Genomic DNA, 23,316 nt, shown 5'->3' with positions numbered 1-23,316 from the left:
GACTGGTGATACGCTCCTCCAAAAGCCTGCGTTGCCGCATACTCTTAGCCAACTCCATTCTCCGGTATCCTTCCTCGCACTGTTCCATTGACTCCCAGGCGGGCTCTGGTACTCTCCTTGGGTCGACCGACCATCTCTCTATCTCCTCCCAGGTTGTCGCTGGCTCATTCCTCAGCTCCGCCGACCACCCCGTGTGCCCCCCCCCCCCCCCCCCCCCAAAAAAAATTGGGCTGTCTTTGTGGCCGCGAACCACAGCGCTGTCGCTGTCCTCCCTTCTCTCCCTGCGTCTGCCGCCAAGGAAGGCGATCCTGTCCTGCCAGGATTTCCTCCCAAGTCCAGGATGCCTTCTCCTCCTGGACACGCTGCTTGGTCCTTTTGTGGTGGGATCTTCTGTCACGATTGTCGTAATAATTGGACCAAGGCGCAGCGTGAGTAGCGTTCCACATCTTTATTAAAATGTGAAACTTAGCAAAATACAAAAACAATAAATGAACAAACGAAACGTGAAGACAGTGAAGTGCAAATAGGCATCTACACAAAAACAAGATCCCACAAACACAGGTGGGAAAAATAACTACTTAAATATGATCCCCAATTAGAGAAAACGATTACCAGCTGCCTCTAATTGGGAATCATGCAAATCACCAACATAGAAAGTAACCTAGAACCCCACATAGAAATAATAAATTAGAATACCCCCCAGTCACGCCCTGACCTACTTCACCATAGAGAAACAATGGCTCTCTATGGTCAGGGCGTGACAGTACCCCCCCAAAGGTGCGGACTCCGGCCGCAAAACCTGAAACCAAATAGGGAGGGTAGGGGGGTGATTAGTGTCGGTGGTGGCTCTGGTGCGGGACGAAGTACCCGCTCATCCCGCGGATCCGCCAGCATGGGGGGTGGCTCTGGTGGGGGACGAAGAACCCTCTCAGCTCGCGGATCCACCATCTTTGGTGGTGGCTCTGGTGCGGGCCGAAGAAACCATTCATCCCGTGGATCCAGCCATGGACCCAGGCTGAACACTGTGCCTGGATCTCGATGTCGAGGAAGGCTCCTGCCATGGAGGGGGACTGGACGCCGTGTCTGGACTGGCATCAGCGCCGAGGAAGACCATTCACCATAGAGAAACAATGGCTCTCTATGGTCAGGGCGTGATACATGAAGCAAACAGGTGTATTGGCAGAATTCTCATGTTAACCTCGGTGGAATGAGTCATACAGTAATTGTATTTTTCAACACAGTGCTTGTTCCCTTCCGCCCTACACTTATGAAAATGAAAGATCTTATGGACCTTTCATATCTCTCAGGAAACCACTTATGTAATCTAATTGGCTGCATTAAGCTGTAGCTGCAGTGTGTCAAGGCTGCTTGAGTGATTCTCTCTATTTTCATATTAAATTAATGTCACAAAAGAAAATATAGATGTCCTCTTTAGATGTCCATTCTTTTGGGACATTTAAATGTCACTGACTCTTCTCATACGGCAAACAACTACTTTTGCTTATTTTTCCGTTGTGCCTGCGTCATTTCCTGCTGTACTAGGTTGGGGTGAGGTGTTTTGCTGGAAGTGGGATTTTGCTGTGTGTCAGAGTCACATCAGAGGATGCCAGGGATCACGGGCTTGTTAATGACTGAGCAATGGGCAGAGGGAGGAAATCATTGTGTGAGGTGCCAAAGTCAATAAAAAAGAAACCATTTTCCCAACATCTATCTGTGCCAAACACTCCTCCTGTACTCTCTCGAAAGAATACAATTTAAGGACTAGCTAGTTTGATTTATGCTTATTCTGTATCCATATGTTTTTTTTAGGCAGACTCCCAATCTGACATGCCTATCTATTAAAACAAATTTTACTAAGGTTCAATGTTTTAATGTTAGTTGTTTTAACAGAAGCGATTCTTGAGGTCAAATCAGAAATGATCATCTCAGAAATGTTTTCCTGAAGTCGGTAAAGGAGTCCTGAAGATCAGTTTGGATGGAATCCTCCATCTGTCTTTTCAAGCATAATGTGTTATTACACAGTATTATGAGTAAGAGCTGTTCATCTTATTCTCAATTAATTAACCTCTTAAAAAATATTACCACTACTTCAGCAGTTTATGCCACACTTCCGATGCTTCTGCACCATGTTATGTTAACGTCTTGCTACATTTATCTTATTCTTGGACCTGGTTGGATCCTAAAGTGCTCATACTGAATGGGCTGTACAACGTACTTCCTGCTTCCTGCTCCCGGTGGTTCCGTGGCCTTGTCACCACCTCGTCTGACTGGTCATTTATGCAACAGCCTTTTACACTTCATGAACCCACCCTTCTGATCTGAAGAGAATCACCTCTCACTAACCCCTTTATTTGGCTCACAGACACACAGTGGAACACCAGTGGTACACATCCCAGTAGCTCCCAGTCCTGTGTCTCTGACCGTTGGTAACCATGATGCAGGTTTGGATCCTCTCACTACTGCTCACACTGTCATTCTGTGGTCTACATGTTGATCCTAGCAAAATCAATGGTAAGATGATTCTTTTTTTATTTATTATTTTTATACTGCATGTGCCTCAAAGCTCAAAGATGTTGCCTTCTTTCACTAATCAAAATCAGTCCTCAAATATGCATTGTGCTTTTGGAGAATTATTTTGAACATCATTTTGAAGTGATTTTGTTATCTTCATTAATGATTACTGATGAACATTGATATAAATATATATTAAATATTACAAGGCATGCAAATGATACTTTCACTAAATGATCTAAAATAAAAAAAAATCATTAGTTTTAAATATTCTGATGTTTTATTGGATTTTCAAATTGATAAACTTGACTAATTAGAAACAAGACCAGTGAAATATTGATAATGTTTTAAAACCAGCAAACATGCACATAAACTTATCTTCAATTCCCTTATCACCAGCTTTCCCAGAGAGACAAATAGCTGGGGTGTTTCTGGTCAGCTACACAAATGACCTCAACCAGTTAACCTATGCCTTCAATGCCTCTGAGGCCAGGGAGGTGTGCTGGTCTCTGGGTGCAACCATGGCCTCCAATTCCCATGTTGAGGAGGCTCAGAGAATGGGCTTGGAAACATGCAGGTAAAATGGCTTTTAGATTAGATTCTGCTTTGTATGCTAGTGATCCTTTTCATAATAGATAACCTCTGAGAATTAATGAATCCATTTTAAATCGGCTTTGTCTCTAGGTTTGGGTGGATTGATGAACATTTTGCAGTGATCCCTCGTATTGAGGCCAGTAAAACCTGTGGTAAAAATCAGACCGGTGTCATCAAATGGAGAGCCTCTGTCACCAAACTTTTTGATGTGTTCTGCTTCAATGCTTCAGGTACAGTAAAGGATTAAAAAAAATCTTAATCTCAATGCAAATCAAATCAAATCTAATTGTATTAGTCACATGCACCAAATATAAAAGGTGAAACACTTACTTACGAGCCCCTAACCAACAATGCAGTTTCAAAAAAATACGGATAAGAATAAGAGATAAAAGTAACAAGTAATTAAAGAGCAGCAGTAAAATAACAATAGCGAGACTATATACAGGTGGGAACCGATAGAGTCAATGTGCGGGGGCACCAGTTAGTTGAAGTAATAAGAACATGCAGACAGAGTTATTAAAGTGACTATGCATAGATGACAACAGAGAGTAGAAGTGGTGTAAAGAGGGGGAGGGGGGGCAATGCAAATAGTCTGGGTAGCCATTTGATTAGATGTTCAGGAGTCTTATGGCTTGGGGTAGAAGCTGTTTAGAATCCTCTTGGACCTAGACTTGGCGCTCCGGTACCGCTTGCCGTGCGGTAGCAGAGAGAACAGTCTATGACTAGGGTGACTGGAGTCTTTGGCAATTTTTAGGGCCTTCCTCTGACACTGCCTGGTATAGAGGTCCTGGATGGCAGGAAACTTGGCCACAGTGATGTACTGGGCCGTATGCACTACCCTCTGTAGCGCCTTGCGGTCGGAGGCCAAGCAGTTGCCATACCAGGCAGTGATGCAACCTGTCAGGATGCTCTCAATGGTGCAGCTGTAGAACCGGAGCGGAGAACGTGATCACACAGTCTTCCGGAACAGCTGGTGCTCTCAAGCGTGTTTCAGTTTTATTTGCCTCGAAGCGAGCATAGAGGTAGTTTTGCTCGTCTGGTAGGCTCGTGTCACTGGATCAATGAATCCAGTAGAGAAATGTTATGGTATAATGATTCATGAATACATAGGCTAATTGCTCTGTGCCTTTCTGTTGACCCTAAACTCTGAGGTAATTGGGATTTTTTCAGAAAGTCAAATCACATACTTTCATTTCCTTTGTGAGACTAACAATTGTATGAACGTGAGAGAAAAAGGGAACATTTGAGTGTGAAAAACATCCTACATTAACTTCCTGAACTGTCCCTGGGGTGGTGTGACCAACTTTTAGGAATTGAGTGAAATTAAAATGTTTGGCAAACAGCTACTGTGATGTTAATGCTGGATATCAATTTATTCATTTAATTGAATGTGAATAGATTGCTAACTTACTCTCGTTTACTTACCACAGTGATACAATTGGAGGATACCACAGCTGATACCGCTTTGACCACACCGAAGCAACAGGAGGGAGCACATCCTTCTCCTTCAGGAGCGGCCTCATCCCCCTCTAACTCCCTCTCTCCAGCCATCATTCATCTTGTCCCCTCCACACAGTCCGCCCGGCCCACCTCTCATTCTCACTCCTCCCTTCTCTCTCTCAGTAGTTTTTCTGATAGCCCAGAGGAGTTAGAGGTAGAACTACCCCAGTCCATGAGCAGCGCAATACTTATCACCTCCACCATTGTTCTTCTTCTGATCGCAATGGCCATTCTCTTGTACTTTAGAACGTAAGTGTTTTTACTACCTTTTTTTTTTGTAAAAGGGAAAAAACTCTATGTAAGATCCCTTGAATTGAAAACCATTATTTAGATCAAGGTAATTCATTAAGCACAATTACTATAACATATACCTGTTGACATGGTCATGCATACATTTGATTTTGTAGCAGAGGCAGAGTGACTTTAGGGATGTAAGTTGATGCTGTGTTAACTAATGTTCAGCCTGCAAGTCACATTTTATTTTTCCTCTTTAAAAAGGAACAATGGGCTCAAGACTATTCTCCCCTGCTGGGATGGGGAGCAGCAGAAAGAGTACATTGAGACAGAGGATTGTGCAGCACACACCTGTTTGAAGGACACAAAGGAAGCCCAGACTGAGGGTGAAGCTAAGGCTGAGCCTGAGGAGGATGTGTGCAAAGACACAGCCAATGACATCAGTGTGAACATCAGTGATGAGACCAACGCAGATTCAGCATCAGAGACAGAACCTTGATGCTTTAGATTATGTAAGACCAAAGATAAGGTCTGGCTGCTTTTTTAAAGTTGTGTTCCTTTTTTAAAGTGATGTTCCTGCTTATGGAAGTTATGTTGTTCAGTAGTTTGTATAAAGTGTGCATTAATGTTATTCAAATGCATTTATTTATAGCGTGGGATGCCTTTCCAATTTTGCTTTAAAAAGTAATTTCATGTCTCCTTGTTTTTTCTTGTTCATGTTCAAAATAGATTGTTCTAGAGAGCGTCCTATATTTTAACCACTAGATGGCAATGTCATCAAGGCAATTATTGCTGCTAAGTGGATGAGTTGAGACTAGGAATAGTATAGTAGCCGAATTGAAAATAGTTTCATATTTTCTGCTATACATATAATTGTTTGACAACATCAGAAAACGTTAGTCAGTATGCCAGGGCCACTGCTAACTACTGCATTTTAAATCATGTTTTTAAACTAATGCCAATCTTGAACTGATGCAATAAATTCAAACTTTTTGTATCACCTGCCTTGCAGTTACTTCTTAGCCTTTTTTGGAAATGTGGCAGACTAATGCCATGAGATTTGGGTTGTTCTAATGTTCTAATAAACAATGTTTTCCATCATCTCACATTTTTTAATTGCTGTATGACAACAACAAAAAACGAAATAATCCATGTTTAAATATCTTTATTGATAACAAAAGTAACAATTAAAAACAGGCTATTCTACAGCATTCTGTCAACCATTAACGAGCAAGAGGCAAGATAGAGCAGTATAACATCTTTGGACATCTTGAATCTCAGTGCAACTTCTCTCTTGTCCAAACTCTCACAATTCAATTGACTCAATGTTGCTTTATAGATACAGTACAGTACATTATAGATACAATACATTCAAATTAAATATAGCATACTCTGACCAATATAAATGCCTGTTTTCATTTAAATTGAAACAAAACATTCACACAAATATTTCAAGCAAATATCATACAGTGCATACAAGTACAATGTATTGTACCGACAGTGTCCCACAACTGACTTCAGTGTCTTCCTTGGAAACTACTGCATGACATCCTGTAAAAACAAGCACACATGGAAAGGGACAGTGGAAATGTACCAGACTTCATTCATCACAGCTAAAGCAGTGTTCCAGCTCCAGAGATAAACACTGTCAGGTTCTGTCAACAGCTGGGACCGCCAATCACTAGGGCATGATATAGTGAGTGTTGGACATCAAAATAGAAGTGGCCAGTGTTTTTTCTCCCAGACATTGCACTTGAAACCACAAATATCTTGTAACATTACTGAACTGTGAGTAAGTGCTCTGCAGAGTGAGCCGGCCTTAGTGCAGAGGATGTTGCTGCACTGCAGAAGGAAACCCTTGTATTGTGGACCTACATAATTTAGACACTAAGATGTAGTTGGCTCTTACTGCTACCTTTCCAAACTATTTTTATACTGTTAAAGACATGCTCCGGAACTTTGGCGACTAATAAGTATTTATTAAACATCCCGCTTTGGATGTGTTAATGTGTAGTTCATACATGCATAATCTACCTTACCTCAGTTATACATGAAATGCCTAGTTTGAAAGCAACTACTTTTCTGGAAGCTGTGCTTGGCCTACATATTCCTCCATGTGGGCCTGCCCCTTAGGATTCGAATTCAACCAATGAGCTTCAGCCCCTCGACATATGACAGCTAGCAACATGCACATGGTGCACCCACAGCAGAGCGAGAGAGAGAGCAATGGCATGGTGCGTATATCTGCACATATAGTATGTGACATAGTACACCATTTTCGGGGACCACTTTTGGCTCTTGAGAACTATACTGCTCAAAAAAATAAAGGGAACACTAAAATAACACATCCTAGATCTGAATGAATGAAATAATCTTATTAAATACTTTTTTCTTTACATAGTTGAATGTGCTGACTACAAAATCACACAAAAATAATCAATGGAAATCCAATTTATCAACCCATGGAGGTCTGGATTTGGAGTCACACTCAAAATTAAAGTGGAAAACCACACTACAGGCTGATCCAACTTTGATGTAATGTCCTTAAAACAAGTCAAAATGAGGCTCAGTAGTGTGTGTGGCCTCCACGTGCCTGTATGACCTCCCTACAACACCTGGGCATGCTCCTGATGAGGTGGCGGATGGTCTCCTGAGGGATCTCCTCCCAGACCTGGACTAAAGCATCCTCCAACTCCTGGACAGTCTGTGGTGCAACGTGGCGTTGGTGGATGGAGCGAGACATGATGTCCCAGATGTGCTCAATTGGATTCAGGTCTGGGGAACGGGCGGGCCAGTCCATAGCATCAATGCCTTCCTCTTGCAGGAACTGCTGACACACTCCAGCCACATGAGGTCTAGCATTGTCTTGCATTAGGAGGAACCCAGGGCCAACCGCACCAGCATATGGTCTCACAAGGGGTCTGAGGATCTCATCTCGGTACCTAATGGCAGTCAGGCTACCTCTGGCGAGCACATGGAGGGCTGTGCAGCCCCCCAAAGAAATGCCACCCCACACCATGACTGACCCACCGCCAAACCGGTCATGCTGGAGGATGTTGCAGGCAGCAGAACGTTCTCCACGGCGTCTCCAGACTCTGTCACGTCTGTCACATGTGCTCAGTGTGAACCTGCTTTCATCTGTGAAGAGCACAGGGCGCCAGTGGCGAATTTTCCAATCTTGGTGTTCTCTGGCAAATGCCAAACGTCCTGCACGGTGTTGGGCTGTAAGCACAACCCCCACCTGTGGATGTCGGGCCCTCATACCACCCTCATGGAGTCTGTTTCTGACCGTTTGAGCAGACACATGCACATTTGTGGCCTGCTGGAGGTCATTTTGCAGGGCTCTGGCAGTGCTTCTCCTGCTCCTCCTTGCACGAAGGCGGAGGTAGCGGTCCTGCTGCTGGGTTGTTGCCCTCCTACGGCCTCCTCCACGTCACTTGATGTACTGGCCTGTCTCCTGGTAGCGCCTCCATGCTCTGGACACTATGCTGACAGACACAGCAAACCTTCTTGCCACAGCTCGCATTGATGTGCCATCCTGGATGAGCTGCACTACCTGAGCCACTTGTGTGGGTTGTAGACTCCGTCTCATGCTACCACTAGAGTGAAAGCACCGCCAGCATTCAAAAGTGACCAAAACATCAGCCAGGAAGCATAGGAACTGAGAAGTGGTCTGTGGTCCCCACCTGCAGAATCACTCCTTTATTGGGGGTGTCTTGCTAATTGCCTATAATTTCCACTTGTTATCTATTCCATTTGCACAACAGCATGTGAAATTTATTGTCAATCAGTGTTGCTTCCTAAGTGGACAGTTTGATTTCACAGAAGTGTGATTGACTTGGAGTTACATTGTGTTGTTTAAGTGTTCCCTTTATTTTTTTGAGCAGTGTACTTTCAGAACTACTGGCAAAAAATATACAAAAGTACTGGAGAATCTCTTTAACTGCAATGGCACCCCTTGTTATCAGCTTTCACAGTAGCACACATGCAGCCAGAGATACAAGAGACACACTTATCCATTCAAACCATTGGGTTTTTTCTCCCATGAATGCAAGAGATATCGTGATGGTTGAGAGCTTACATGCATGGATTGAGCTAAGTCCCATGTTGTTGTGGTCACTCTGGTTGTGTGCCAATGGCCGCTTCAGTCTTCACTGCATCCACTAGGAAGCTGAGCTCATTGCACAGGGTCTCGTGGCGGTAGGCCATGCGGATCTGAGCCACATTGGTCCGCCGAATGTCGTTCCCCTCAGGTCCATCCTTCAAGTAGTTGGCCCCAATAAAGTGCTTCTTCTCCTGCACAAAATTAGTTATACAGTATTACCAGAGATTGTATATCATGTAAGCTCCTTAAGTCTAACCACTCCATTAGATGGGGGACAGGGGAAGGATATTTCATGTTATTTTGCATTCATGCTATTATACACTCTATAAAAAAGGTGCTATCTAGAACGTAAAAGGGTTCATTGGCTGTCACCATAGGAGAAGCCTTTGAAGTACCTTTTTTGGTTCCTGGTAGAACACTTCTGGGTTTCTACCTGGAACCAAAAAGTATTCTACCTGGAACAAAAAGGGTTCTCCTGTGAGGACAGCGAAGAGCCCTTTTGGAACCCTTTTTTCTAAGAGTGTAGATATCAGTGCCCAGAGCTCTACCTGGTGAGACAGGCCACTCTGCAGCACACTGTTCCTGGCAATCTCACACACATCACAGGTGCTGAGCTTCCACAGCTGGGCCGCGATGGCATACTCCTCCATCAGTGCCTCCTACAGACAGGACACACTGTCATCAAGTACTGTCCTACAAAACAGCTATGGAACACTCAGCTGGAGCTGATTTGAGCTACTATTTTCTCCAATAGTTTACCTTGGTATAGTGGAACTGCATAGGATCATCTGTTGATAGAGACACGCACAGCCCCTTGTGTAGGAACTCCCTGAGAGGGTTTTTGGAATATTCCAGGAACAAGCTGTTATTGCTCAGAGGAGACATGGCAATGGGCACCTGGGCCAGGTAGTACAGGTACTGTAGGACAGGGCTCTGTGGCAGAGAAAGACAGACACACTCAGTACATACACACAGACTCACACACACCTCGCTGTCACCTGCTCAGCGTACAGGGTTTCTGCTTACTGTTCAGCAGACGTTAAAATGTGTCAAAAGCTGAAAGCTAGCTCCTGTCCCTGTGGCTGGCTCGGTAATTTTCAGTGGCAGGAAAATGGAAAATGAAGCAAACAGGAAGCCCTGAAGAGCTTAACACTGTTACTGTATTTCAGTACAATGGCTTGCATTTATACAGCGTGCTTTCATGTGAGAATATTAGATAGCTTTGCATTTCTTTAGGGTCATCTCATGATATCCACTATTCATGTGAGTAGCACCTACTGAATCACACAGGAGATCAGCATGAGAGCATTCATTCAAACATGCTGGAGAGTTGAGCAATTATATTAGTCCATTGATGGCAAATAAATGTGTGTAGGCTGGAGTGTGTTGAGGACAGCTGATGCAGGATTCAGTCTAGTAGTAAAGGACCTTCTTAAGGTTGAGGCCGTGGGAGATGTTGTCAGCGGTGAGGAAAGCAGAGACCAGGTGGGTGATGGATCCAGCCTCCCCGCAGTGTGGACGGAACTGGAAGGTGCTCAAGCCTCGCTCTCTGGAAGAGACCCAGGGAAATATTCAGTGGTCATATTCGCGCACACACACACACACTCACACACACACACACACACACACACACAAGTGCATTATGTAGGCCTACAGTAGCATCTTCAGTGACCTTGGAGGAGCTCCTTGACCATATGTGCCAGTAATTCGTCTGTAATTCTATTCCTTTGTATTATCATAGGGAATTTATTTATAGATGCCTTGGTGCACTACACTGTGCAGTAATGTAGCATGACTGTAATCAGACACCTGTTCTGCACCCCTTGGTTGCCCTCAGGACATTCTGAAGTGCCTTACTGTAAATTCAATGAATAATAGCAACTGAACAATGGGTGTAACACCTCCATTTCCCCCTCAGCAACATCAGCAGAAGGACAGTTGGAACTCTCTGTTTCTCTTGAATGAGATGTAATGGGTTGGGTCCATTACCAGAGGCCTGAGAGGGGCAGATATCAACAGGTACGTACTTCCTCAGATTGTTGAGCACCATGATGTTGGCGTACATGTGGAAGAGGTAGTAGCTGTAAGGAGGGTTTTCATCTGCGGTCCACTGCTCAGGCTTGGGGCTCTTGTAGGAGAACATGTGGTCACTGTGCTTGGACTCATCATCCACACTGTCGAAGCCTGTCACCTGCACAGGAAGAATAGAGGTTGAACAGCGAATGGTTGACACTATCAGGATAGATTTTGCAGGAACATCAAAATGAATTATACTCACATATTTGAGAAATACATGTAGCTCTTTATGGTTCTGTGGATTGACTGTAGCCTCAAACAGAGGAAGGAATATGTTCTCCAACATCTTGGAAAAGTTAGTGATCAACTTTTTTGACTTGAAAATATCACTGAAAGAAGTGAAACATTTTTAAGCATGACAAACATCTCATAAAAAGAGTTCTATCTTTTATAGTAGCCATGTTACATACCTTCTCCAGTTGAAAGTTAAATGTAGCTCTTTGCCTTCAGCTCTCACTCAGGCAGCAGCACTTACTAGATCCTGGGGACTTGGATGATCCACTGCATGTTGGTAGAGTGCACTTTGTGCTGGATGAACCACTTGGAGAGGCTGTCCCATTCGTCTGCAGAGCGTCCGTAGATGGACAGACGAGGCTCAGCATGCTGGTACTTACTCTCCTCTAGGTCATGGGACACTTCCTGTCAAGGGCAAGACGTGGTAGAAAGATCAAATAATTGTGAAGTTCTCTCATCTCCAAACAACATCATTATTCTGGGTCTCTGTCACCTCCCATCCATCAGAGTAACACATCCTCAAATGTGTTGCTGCACATGTTGTTGTTGCAAAATAACAAAAGCTTATGCAACATAATATGTGTTATCAATTTGAGAGAATCAGGATGTTTTCAGTATGAATGACCTATACCTTGATAATGCGTGCAAAGTACTCTCCATCTATGAGGTTGTCTGTTTTCAGGTAGATTTCTCGGAGTTCACTGGCCCCCACTGGGTTGTACTTGGAGTTGAACTTATCGAATCTGTGAAAGGTTTGTCTGCCCTGTGGGGTGAGACACACACACAGATCTAATATTAGCTTCTGGATGGCGCTAACAGATCTCCAAAACTGAAATGTGTCTCTAGCTATAGATATAACTGAACAGCTATGGTTACACAATAAATATGTGTTTTAGGGCATAACAGCTGTTCCTGTACAGTATGGATGATATACTCTTACAAGAAAAAACACATGTCTAACAAGCATTTTCTGTTTTCACATGTTGAACTTAAATTTCACATGTGAAACCATATTTTCACATGTATTCAATTAAGAGCACAAGTCAACACCACCTTATAACACGTGAGGAGAGTAATTGCGGTTTCACTTGTGAAATTTCCAGGTGAAAATCGAATATGCAGTTCCACATGTGAAAAACATTCACATGTGAAAAGCTCACTTTCCCATGTGGAAATGCAAGTTCACATGTGAAACTCAATCATGTGAAAATCACATTTGTAGTTTCATACAGTGTCTTCGGAAAGTATTCAGACCCCTTAATTTTTCCCTTATTTTGTTACATTACAGCCTAATTCTAAAATGGATTAAATAAAATGTTAAAAACTCAACAATCTACACAGAATACCCCATAATGGCAAAGAATTGTTTTAAAAAATATATATTTTTTGCAAATGTATATTATTTTGTAAAAATATATTTACATAAGTATTCAGACCTTTTGCCTATAAGACTCGAAGTTGAGCTCAGGTGCATTCTGTTTCCATTGATCATCCTTGAGATATTTCTACAACTTGATTGGAGTCTACCTGTGGGAAATTCAATTGATTGGACATGACTTTGAAAGGCACACACCTGTCAATATAAGGTTCCACAGTTGACAGTGCATGTCAGAGCAAAAACCAAGCCATGAGGTCGAAGGAATTGTCCGTAGAGCTCCGAGACAGGATTGTGTCGAGGCACGGGATCTGGGGAAGGGTACCAAAACATTTCTGCAGCATTGAAGGTCCCCAAGAACACAGTGGCCTCCATCATTCTTACATGGAAGTTTGGAACCACCAAGACTCTTCCAAGAGCTGGCCGCCCGGCCAAACTGAGCAATCGGGGGACAAAAGGCCTTGGTCAAGGTGGTGACCAAGAACCTGATGGTCACTCTGACAGAGCTCTAGAGTTCCTCTGTGGAGATGGGAGAACTTTCCAGAAGGACAACCATCTCTGCAGCACTCCACCAATCAGACCTTTATGGTAGAGTGGCCAGACTCAGCCCACTTGGAGTTTTCCAAAAGGCACTTAAAGACTCTCAGACCATGAGATACAAAATTCTCTGGTCTGATGAAACCAAGATTGAACTCTTTGGCCTGAAGGCCAAGCATCACGTCTGGAGGAAACCAGGCACCGCTCATCACCTGGCCAATACCAATACCTACGGTGATGCATGGTGGTGGCAGCATCATGCTGTGGCGATGTTTTTCAGCGGCAGGGACTAGTAGACTAGTCAGGATTGAGGGAAAGGTGAACGGAGCAAAGTATAGAGAGATCCTTGATGAAAACCTTCTCCAGAGCACTCAACCTCAGACTGGGGCGAAGGTTCACCTTCCAACAGGACAACGACCCTAAGCACACAGCCAAGACAATGCAGGAGTGGCTTCGGGACAAGTCTCTGAATGTCCTTGAGTGGCCCAGCCAGAGCCTGGACTTGAACCCGATCGAACATCTCTGGAGAGACTTGCCCCGAAGCCACTCCTGCATTGTCTTGGCTGTGTGCTTAGGGTTGTTGTCTTCCCCATCCAAACCAACAGAGCTTGAGAGGATCTGCAGAGAAGAATGGGAGAAACTCCCCAAATACAGGTGTAAGCTTGTAGTGTCCTACCCAAGAAGACTCAATACTGTAATTGCTGCCAAAGGTGCTTCAACAAAGTACTAAGTAAAGGGTCTGAATACTTATGTAAATGTGATATTTCACATAAGTACATGTTTTTGGTTTGTCATTATGGGGTATTGTGTGTAGATTGATGAGGAAAAAAACTATTTAATCAATTTTAGAATAAAGCTGTAACGTAACAAAATATGAAAAAAGTAAAGGGGTCTGAATATTTTCCGAAGGCACTGTATGTGAAAACTTCCACATGATAAAAATGACAAATAAATACAATTCACATGTGTGGTTGAAATAATGTTATTCTGTTAACATGTTGCAGAAGCAATGTTTCCACCTATGGAATTAGGGTGACAGCATCTAAAAATCCTAAATTCTTTACAAGGGAGAAATCATGCGGGACATTCACAGAACAGTGGACAAAATTATTTCTCTTTTCGGGCATGTTAATGGTTCATGTTCAAATGGCGGCGACATACACTGAGTGTACAAAACATTAAGAACACCTTCCTAATATTGAGTTGCAACCCCCTTTTGCCCTGAAAACAGCCTCAATTCATCGGGGCATGAACTCTACAAGGTGTTGTAAGTGTTCCACAGGGATGTTGGCCAATGTTGACTCCAATGCTTCCCACAGTTGGCTGGATGTCCTTTGAGTGTTTGACCATTCTTGATACACACGGGACACTGTTGAGCGTGAAAAACCCAGCAGCATTGCAGTTCTTGACACAAACCAGTGCGCCTGGCACCTATGACCATACCCCGTTCAAAGTCACTTAAATCTTTTGTCTTGCTCTTTCACCCTCTGAATAGCACACATACTGTACACAATCAATGTCTCAATTGTCTCAAGGCTTAAAAATCCTTCTTTAACTTATCTCCTCCCCTTCATCTACACTGATTGAAGTGGATTTAACAAGTAACATCAATAAGGGATCATAACTTTCACCTGGATTCACCTGGTCAGTCTATGTCATGGAAAGAGTAGGTGTTCTTAATGTTTTGTACACTGTCGTGTCTTTGGCTATGCCGGATTAAGTGATATGACAGGCTAATTTATAAAATGATTTCTCTGTAATTAATATTACCTGATTAAGCTAATCATGTAAATGTAATTAACTAGAAAGTCGGGGCACCACGGAAGAACGTTTATAGAGCTGTTATCTTCCGAATAAACTCTTAAAATACTTAGTAATATTTTACATCGATAGCCGTCATCTCAATCCTCACCTTATTTTCAGTCTCATAATGAAAGTTGTAAATTCTTGGCTATCTTCACGAACCCTGGCTAACAAGTTGAATCAGCAATACAAAATTGGGTTTAATTATTTATTTACTAAATACCTAACTAATCACACAGAATTACAAATACACAGAATACAATGACGTTATACAGAAAACGTCCTGGTGGACGGAACCTGTATCATGGCTGGTTACACAAAGGAAAGGGGGTTGGGCTTGAATGAAAGAGCGGGAAGATTTAGGAACAAAGAAACAGCAGCTATGCTATCGTAAATACATTATCTTATGCATTCTAAATTACCGCCCATTTGGAAAAGGAAAATACAATAAATATTTACTCTGAGCTGCGCTTCGGTAGATTGGTCGTAGATGCTGGCCGGGTTGGCCAACAGATCTTCCTGTACTCGGAACAATGTCTCTGGTGGTAAATTGGATACGTGGTGGTATCTTCGTCCGTCTGTTAGACTGGATCCGTCGTCCGTCCTTTCCTAGCCCACGTCGACAGCGGCAGCTGCTAACTCAACGGCTAGGAAGTATCACTTCTGTAGTGAATAAGCTCAAAGCTCATACCATTCGCCATCAAAGCTCACGCCGAGGTTGGCATAGTTCTGTCCTTGATATGTGTGTCTCCTTCTAACGTGGAGGCTGCAGCCCTCCCGTACTGGAACAACCTGGTTATCTTTTCGTCAAAGGATTATATAGTGGAGAGGGGGAGGGAGGTGTTTCATCGTTTATAACCCATGTCTCTTCACAGGGTTGGGCCACTGATCGAGCAGGGCACTTTCCTTATGAAAACCCAATTCTCTCGTTTGGAAGCTAAAATTACATTTCATCTCCTAACAAACATTTTCAATATCAAACATTTCAATTGCATAACAATTCCATGTGACTCTGATAACTAGAGGGTGTATATTTTCTCAGATACAGTTTATGTCGTCCTGTCATCAGTCATAATGTCTCAGATGACAACCGAACTGACATATATACTCATTACGTTCCCAAGCATATTTCCAACTGGTTTTATTAACAAAATATGTGGTACCTTTCCACATTTGTTTGATGTTCCCAGACTCTCTATATTTAACAGGACAGCAGTCCTTCAGTAGGGTCAGTAAGAGAGGGGAAGGGGGAAAGGTATTTATGGGGGGGGGTCATAAACCTTACCCACAGGCCAACGTCATGACAACACTCAGTGTAGTTCTGCTGTATGAAAGTCACTGCCTGTTATTAAAGGGGCAATCCTTAGTGACCACATCCATTTTTGGACTTATAAATTAATGATATATACCAATTGATTCTTGAAGAATATAAAATATTTTGCCTCATGACCGCCGAGTGCTGAAGTGCGTAGCGCTTAAAAATCGTCTGTCCTCAGTTGCAACTACCGAGTTCCAAACTGCCTCAGAAAACAACGTTCAGCACAAGAACTGTTCGTCGGGAGCTTCATGAAATGGGTTTGCATGGCCGAGCAGCCGCACACAAGCCTAAGATCATCATGCGCAATGTAAAGCGTCGGCTGGAGTGGTGTATAGCTCGCTGCCATTGGACTCTGGAGCAGTGGAAATTAGTTCTCTGGAGTGATGAATCACGCTTCACCATCTGACAGTCCGGCGGACGAATCTGGGTTTGGCGGATGCCAGGAGAATGCTAACTGCCCTAATGCATAGGTTTGGTGAAGGAGGAATAATGGTCTGGGGCTGTTTTTCATGGTTCGGGCTAGGCCCCTTAGTTCCAGTGAAGGGAAAGCTTAATGGTACAGCATACAATGACATTGTAGACGATTCAATGTTCCAACATCTAGTGGAAAGCCTTCCCAGAAGAGTGGAGGCTGTTATAGCAGCAAAGGGAGGACCAACTCCACATTACTGCCCATGATTTTGGAATGAGATGTTCACATACTTTTGGTCATGTAGTGTATCATGGATGGACAGTCCTTGCATCCGTAGCGTAGTGTAGGGATTTGAGAGTGTTTGCTTTTCTCCAGCCCCAAACCGTAGCATTTTACTGAGACGGTGGTGGGGAGAACCCTTTGTTCATGTTTCAATTAAGGATTGCCGCTTTAAACACCTAGTAGAGTAATAGTGTTATACATTTTCACATGAGGGAAAAATACATGGAAAATAAGATGTGGAACTTCCCACGTGTCTGAAAACGAAGTTTTTCCCCATGATTTTTTCATTTGTTTTTCTTTGTAAGGGTATTGCATGATGGCAGGAGAAATAGATAGAGAGAGGGAGGGTCTTACAGCGTGTACATCCAGGGAGTCCACAGTGAGGTCATAGGGGTCCATGTTGAGGTGTTCAAACACCTCTCTGAGGGTCAGCTTCCGCCCGCCCTTCTCCAGCACCACACGGTCTGCCTCCGTCTTGTAGGTGGTCTGGATGAAGTTCAGAAGGTGCTTCTGGGACATGCAGGCGGCTGCATGGATGTGTGTGTCCACCTGGGGAAAGAGAGACGTGACAGTTTGATTGTGGCTTTTTATCACAAAGCCTCTGGGAAAGTAGCCACATCAGATCTAAACGGTGGACTTTCCCTTCACATTACAAATTTAGCTTTCACCTTCAAGTGCTGGGAACTTGCCTTTCTGACATTGTAGAAGTCTCTGTGTGGAACACCCTTAAGTTCCTTCAGCTCAGCCATCTCATTGAGCATTTCATGCAGGTAGAACTTTGAGCCCAGGAAGTTCAGGCGTCTGTGACAATAGGTCTTCCTGTAAAGCACGTTAGTTATGCAGAGACAAAAATAAAGCTCCATTACACAGTGGTGAGTTCAGGAAGTGGTGGTGACTCACGTGGGTCCATCAATGATCATGGCCAGCACATGGCTGAGGTCTATGGCGAAGGTCTCCAGGTCAGGGTAGGGAAGGCTGCGGGGCCTGTTCTGACTTAGAGCCTCTGCGTTCTCATACACATACACTATGCCATCTTTCGTCTGCAGCTCATAGCTAAGGTTGTCTGGGATATTCTCAATGTTGTAAGGGTCCTCCCCCTCCCTGGGGCAAGGGCAGACATCTGTGGGGAGACCAGTATGACTGACATAGACTCTAATACAATGGACTATACTTGTACAGGACGTTAAGAACACATTATGTACACATAGTTAATTTATGGGCACTGTTTGAGTATACACTGAGTGTTCAAAACATTATGAACACCTACTCTTTCCATGACATAGACTGACCAGGTGAATCCAGGTGAAAGTTATGATCCCTTACCGATGTCACTTGTTAAATCCACTTCAATCAGTGTTGATGAAGGGGAGGAGATAAGTTAAAGAAGGATTTTTAAGCCTTGAGACAATTGAGACATTGATTGTGTACAGTATGTGTGCTATTCAGAGGGTGAAAGGGCAAGAGAAAATATTTAAGTGACTTTGAACGGGGTATGGTCATAGGTGCCAGGCGCATTGGTTTGTGTCAAGAACTGCAACGCTGCTGGGTTTTTCACCCTCAACAGTGTCATGTGTGCATCACCACCCAAGGGACATCCAGCCAACTTGTCACAACTGTGGGAAGCATTGGAGTCAACATTGCCCAGCACCCCTGTTGAACACTTTCAACACCTTGTGGAGCCCATGCCCTGACAAATGGAGGCTGTTCTGAGGGCAAAAGGGGGGTGCAACTCAATATTAGGAAGGTGTTCTTAATATTTTGTACACTCAGTATATACCTGGTAAAACCCCGTCCTCTTCCTTCCACGTCTGGTTCTCAGCGCTGCGCAGAAACTGGGCAACGGTCCGGGGAAAGCGATGGTAGGCCAGTCTGGAGTACTTCTCCCTAATGAACAGGGCTTTCATCAGGGTTTTTGCTGCCTGTTCATAGTCCTCTACTGTGATCTGGGGAGAGGAGAAAGCTGTCATTACTAGTCTTATCACATGGCTTTCCATTTCACCCTGTGGACTCTCAACACATGTCACGCCCTGACCTGAGAGAGCCGTTTTTCTCTGTTTAGTTAGGTCAGGTTGTGATATGGGGTGGGCATTCAATGTATTTTATTTCTATGTTTTGGCCAGGTACGGTTTCCAATCAGAGGCAGCTGTCTATTGTTGTCTCTGATTGGGAACCATACTTAGGCAGCCATTTTTCCCTCCTTGAGTTGTGGGATCTTGTTTTTGTGCAGCTGCCTTTGAGCAGCCCCAGAACGTCACATTTCTTTCTGTTTATCCTGTTCATTGTTTTGTTTCAGTTTCACTTCAAAATAAAGGATGTGGAATTACCGGCACGCTGCGCCTTGGCTTATTCATGACAGGGACTTTGAGGACAGTGATCGTGACAACACACAAGATTATTCTTAACCACCTGGAAATGTAAAGTCATACCAAAGTACCACTTTTATTATTTAAATTGTTTATCTAACTTTTATTTTGACAGGGAGTCATGCTGAGTCCAAGTTCTCTTTTACAGACGAACCAAAAACATAAATATACACATCAATATACACATCAATACACGATAAGCCAGTATGCAGTGAACTTCCAGTATGCAGTGAACTTCCAGTATGCAGTGAAATACTGTATGAGTTGAGTATGAACTGTATGCCACCTGCTTAGAGAACTTACACCAGCACAGTAGTCTCCACTGATGGTGACCCTCTGGTACTCGGGGCAGGTCTCTGGAAGTGAGGAGCAGGTGGAGGAGGGTGAGAGGAATGGGGTCACCACAGAACGGGCCCACTCTGCAGTCACAGGGATCTGCAGGCCCTGCAAGGACGCAGACTGTGAACGGATCATCTTGAAACTCTTCTTCCTGGAAACCAAACATTCTTATGAATTCCCGACACTCCAGTACTGAATTGATCAGCTAGGTTCGATTCCATGAGGTCCTGTACTGTTGAGGGCCAGACTCACCTCTTGGCACTCTCTTCTGAATGCTGCTCTGCCAGCTCTTTGAGCAGCTCCCTCTCCTTGGCCTGGTGCAAGCCGATGGGACAGTCCTCAGGGACGGTGAACATGGACAGGGCATCCTTAGTGTCCTCCTCCTTCAGCGCTGATGCGTACACCTTCTCAGCCAGCAGACGTGTCTCCTCATCCACCTCACTCAGCGTGATCTTAGGGAATTGTCTCGGCATGTCTGTAAAAACACCAGCAGTAGTGTAGCAGCTAGTATAAACACTGTACAGATACAGTATGTACGTATACACTTAGGAGTTTTGGAAGCGTTAGATTGGAGTTTTGTTATTGTAGGAGGTGGAGCTAATTCGTCCCCAAAAATCGCTGCCATTTCCAGCATTTCTATCCACTCAGAACTCATATCTTCTTTGTTCATCACGACACCTCACTGTCATGACATGCCTCTGCTATAAGCATTGCTTTTCATATTCACCTAGTATTAACAGAGAGCTATTAGCACAAAGTGTTAGCTAATATTAGATCTATTAGAATATATTCATTTATTTGCTTAGCAGAGTTACCTCGAGGTGAGGCAAAACAACCACCATGACAGATTGACATATTTTGCTGCACTTGTACTGCAATCTCCTTCTGAAATTACTCTGGTAAGCAGATCCTTGAGCACTTCTGACCGACATAAATACTGACAACTGATCACGTTACATTGCCTCTGAGACAATATGCTATTTTCACTTATGACCTTTAGGGTCAACGCCAGGACCTGTACTGTCCTCTCTGAGGACAACATAGAGACAGGGTATAGAATGACATCAGGTTAGTGTTTATCTAATGCAGAGACTGTCTGCTGAGTGAATTGTACTGTCAGAGATCATCTCATTACCCCTGGGATTTAATTAAGTTTTAATTCCCAGCTGCTTCATCATTCTCTTCATTTTCTGAAGACCAGAGTATCTGCAGTTTTACATTCAGGCTGCAACGATGTTGTTTATACTGTTTCATGGACATGTTTGTTTGTCATGTATCAAGATGAGGCTAGGGACACAAATCTTGAGCTGGCAGATTACACTGAAAAAAATCTGCTGTCTTAAGTGGCTCAATGTGGCCTTCCCTGTGGCTCAGTTGGTAGAGCATGGTGTTTGCAATGCCAGCATGGTGTGTGCAACGTCAGGGTTGTGGGTTCAATTCCCACGGGGGGCCAGTACAACAAAAAAATTGATGAAATGGATGCATTCACTACTGTAAGTCACTCTGGATAAGAGTGTCTGCTAAATGACTAAAATGTGATTTTGGAAATACAGTATGACTGCCATTTTGATTTGTCTCCAGACACATACCAGCTCTATTCCTTTAAGGTTTATGGTCCTAATCATAATCACCTGTGTGACAGTAATGGTAGTACTCTAAACTTTAGAGCCCAGTGTCTGATTGTCAGTCACTGGTCCAGTAACCAAACAGTTGTCCCATTTAGGGACAGGTCTACACCCACAGATCAAGTGACCGAACCACGAGGGGTTTGTTGATACCCCCAATGATATGAAACCCAATCCACCCAGGCACCACTGTGGCCATACAGACCTCGTGCCCCTGAGAGAAAAGCTCTAGTGTCATCAGCGGCAGAGTAATGTCAATGCTCCATTCTGCAAGCCTTTCCAAGAGGGTTGCCATTCCTGACAAAATGCTGTGCCCCAAACACCCCACTGCTCACCCTAAGCCACTTCCAAGAACAGCTTTGTGGATCAAACTAGCGCCTGTCCACTGCCCACTGCACTGCAGACCGACAGAGAGAGCAGCACATTACAGCAAAGACCACAGGTGAACACTGAAAGCTGAGAGGGTTACTGTGAAGCACCAGCAGCATTGATTAATAGATGGGTTCTCATAAATAATTTAGCACCGCTTCTTCCTCTCAATGAATTGGAGTGCTGCCTCACTCTCACACACACACACACACGCACACACTGTCTCCCTCTCTATCTCTCTCATTCTCATTCTCTCTGCTTATACTGCTGCCTCAGCATCAGTTATACCCAATTTTCTTAGTCAGAGACACCAAACAGCCCTCAGTATTCCTCCCAGAGTAATAGCCATCTCATTTCCATCACACATTATGAACTTAATCACATTCTCTCAAACAGCAACACAATAGTTTCCAAGGCTCTAGCTGCTAGAACAGTATGCAGTATACCTTAACTCGTTATCTGCTATGTGCCTTACCTTCCGGTCTGTTCACAGCCATCTCTCTGTGCTGTACAGTCTCCACTGGGAGTCCAGATGACAGAAATCTCAGCTAGAATCACAGTGTCTCTGTACAGGCTCTCTGGGCTAGAGACTGGCTAACAGGATGGTCGCCTGACTCTGATGGGCTGGCTGCGATGTGGGTCGGTCCCACTCTGAACCTGCCGTGGTTCACGACCGCGGTTCTGTTTTCTTTGAGTGTCCTTCTCTATCTATTTTAAGAAGCTAATGGCATCATGTCGACAGAGCCACTGATCCTTGGGATATGTCACAACTGGCTGTCAACAAAGAGAGAGCCCAGAGCCGAGCCACCGGCGCTCCCCTCTGCTGGCTGGGCTCACACACACTCACACACAAACACTCCTCATACACTCCTCTCCACCTTTGGGACAGTGATGAATCACAAGCTGGTAGCCACAGCCTTCCTCTTTAAGGAGCCAGATAGCAAGCTATGCAGCTGTCGCATTTATTGTAAACATTACCCAGGCAGCCCTGATTGAGAGGACTGCCGCTGCGCAGCCATGCATCACTGCTTTGCCTCAGAGCCTCGACAGACCCACCCGCACACATAATCTCAGCTCTGACTGACCTTGGTTTAGGTGCGTAGTGTTAGAATGAATAATCCTGCTGTAGTTCTCTGGCATCATGTCAGTCAGCGGATGGGGAATCATCCTCAGTAAAGGATCAGACTACCTCACACATTCGAATAGGTGATGACAAAACAGTGACCCACAAACCCATGTTTACCCATGCACACACTGTCCTTCATGATCATGCTCAAAGCTGCCAATTTGAAACCTTATAGGACCCTCTACCCTGATCTGTGTGATTTCAGTCCAGGCTGATCCTATCTGACACTGGCTTCGGCAGAGACACTCACATAGCTTGTAGTGTATGCTGTAAACACATGACATAGGACTAAATGTTCTACCTGGTACTGGTGTTGTTCAGCGTTTCCTAGTAGAGCTCCAGAAAGAGAGATGTCGGGCAGATTAAACTCAGTGTTGTCGATAAGGTCCTGTTGTTCCCCCAATGGACAACTGCTGCAGCTCTGATTAACCCCACATGGCTACAACTCACATCCCAGCTGCCTGTCCAACCCCCTCTGCTCAGACACACTCACACACACTCCAACCTGCAGGT

At 44.1% G+C, this 23,316-nt stretch overlaps 2 protein-coding genes across 2 annotated transcripts; one reads left to right on the top strand and one right to left on the bottom strand.

Annotated features, from left to right (window-relative positions):
* Positions 1-1,880: 1,880 nt before the first annotated feature.
* Positions 1,881-5,940, top strand: LOC106562111 (uncharacterized). Its single transcript, XM_014126709.3, has 5 exons — positions 1,881-2,511; positions 2,911-3,088; positions 3,196-3,335; positions 4,536-4,854; positions 5,104-5,940. The coding sequence occupies exons 1-5, from the start codon at positions 2,433-2,435 to the stop codon at positions 5,336-5,338; spliced, it is 951 nt and encodes a 316-aa protein (XP_013982184.2). The 5' UTR covers positions 1,881-2,432; the 3' UTR covers positions 5,339-5,940.
* Positions 5,941-5,989: 49 nt separating this feature from the next.
* Positions 5,990-22,593, bottom strand: LOC106562104 (AMP deaminase 3). Its single transcript, XM_082957784.1, has 15 exons — positions 22,153-22,593; positions 19,936-20,158; positions 19,648-19,834; positions 18,759-18,924; positions 17,882-18,101; positions 17,671-17,800; positions 17,336-17,530; positions 11,886-12,017; positions 11,496-11,659; positions 11,223-11,349; positions 10,972-11,135; positions 10,373-10,493; positions 9,704-9,877; positions 9,493-9,603; positions 5,990-9,135 (listed from the first exon to the last, which is right to left on the bottom strand). The coding sequence occupies exons 1-15, from the start codon at positions 22,172-22,174 to the stop codon at positions 8,956-8,958; spliced, it is 2,316 nt and encodes a 771-aa protein (XP_082813910.1). The 5' UTR covers positions 22,175-22,593; the 3' UTR covers positions 5,990-8,955.
* Between the last annotated feature and the right edge of the window lie 723 nt (positions 22,594-23,316).

Source organism: Salmo salar, chromosome 11, assembly GCF_965601325.2.
Source record: "Salmo salar chromosome 11, fSalSal1, whole genome shotgun sequence".
NCBI classification, from domain to species: domain Eukaryota; kingdom Metazoa; phylum Chordata; class Actinopteri; order Salmoniformes; family Salmonidae; genus Salmo; species Salmo salar.
The sequence above is the reverse complement of the archived record's forward strand: the minus strand, read 5'-3'. Positions and strand labels throughout refer to the sequence as shown.

Coding starts and splice junctions, on each gene's coding strand:
- LOC106562111 (XM_014126709.3), top strand. CDS start 2,433: ATGATGCAGGTTTGGATCCTCTCACTACTGCTCACACTGTCATTCTGT. Junction 3,089..3,195: donor ATGGGCTTGGAAACATGCAG/GTAAAATGGCTT, acceptor CTTTGTCTCTAG/GTTTGGGTGGATTGATGAAC. Junction 3,336..4,535: donor GTTCTGCTTCAATGCTTCAG/GTACAGTAAAGG, acceptor TACTTACCACAG/TGATACAATTGGAGGATACC.
- LOC106562104 (XM_082957784.1), bottom strand. CDS start 22,174: ATGGCTGTGAACAGACCGGAAG. Junction 20,159..22,152: donor GGCTGTGAACAGACCGGAAG/GTAAGGCACATA, acceptor GTGTTTTTACAG/ACATGCCGAGACAATTCCCT. Junction 9,878..10,372: donor ACGGCCTCAACCTTAAGAAG/GTCCTTTACTAC, acceptor TCTCTGCCACAG/AGCCCTGTCCTACAGTACCT.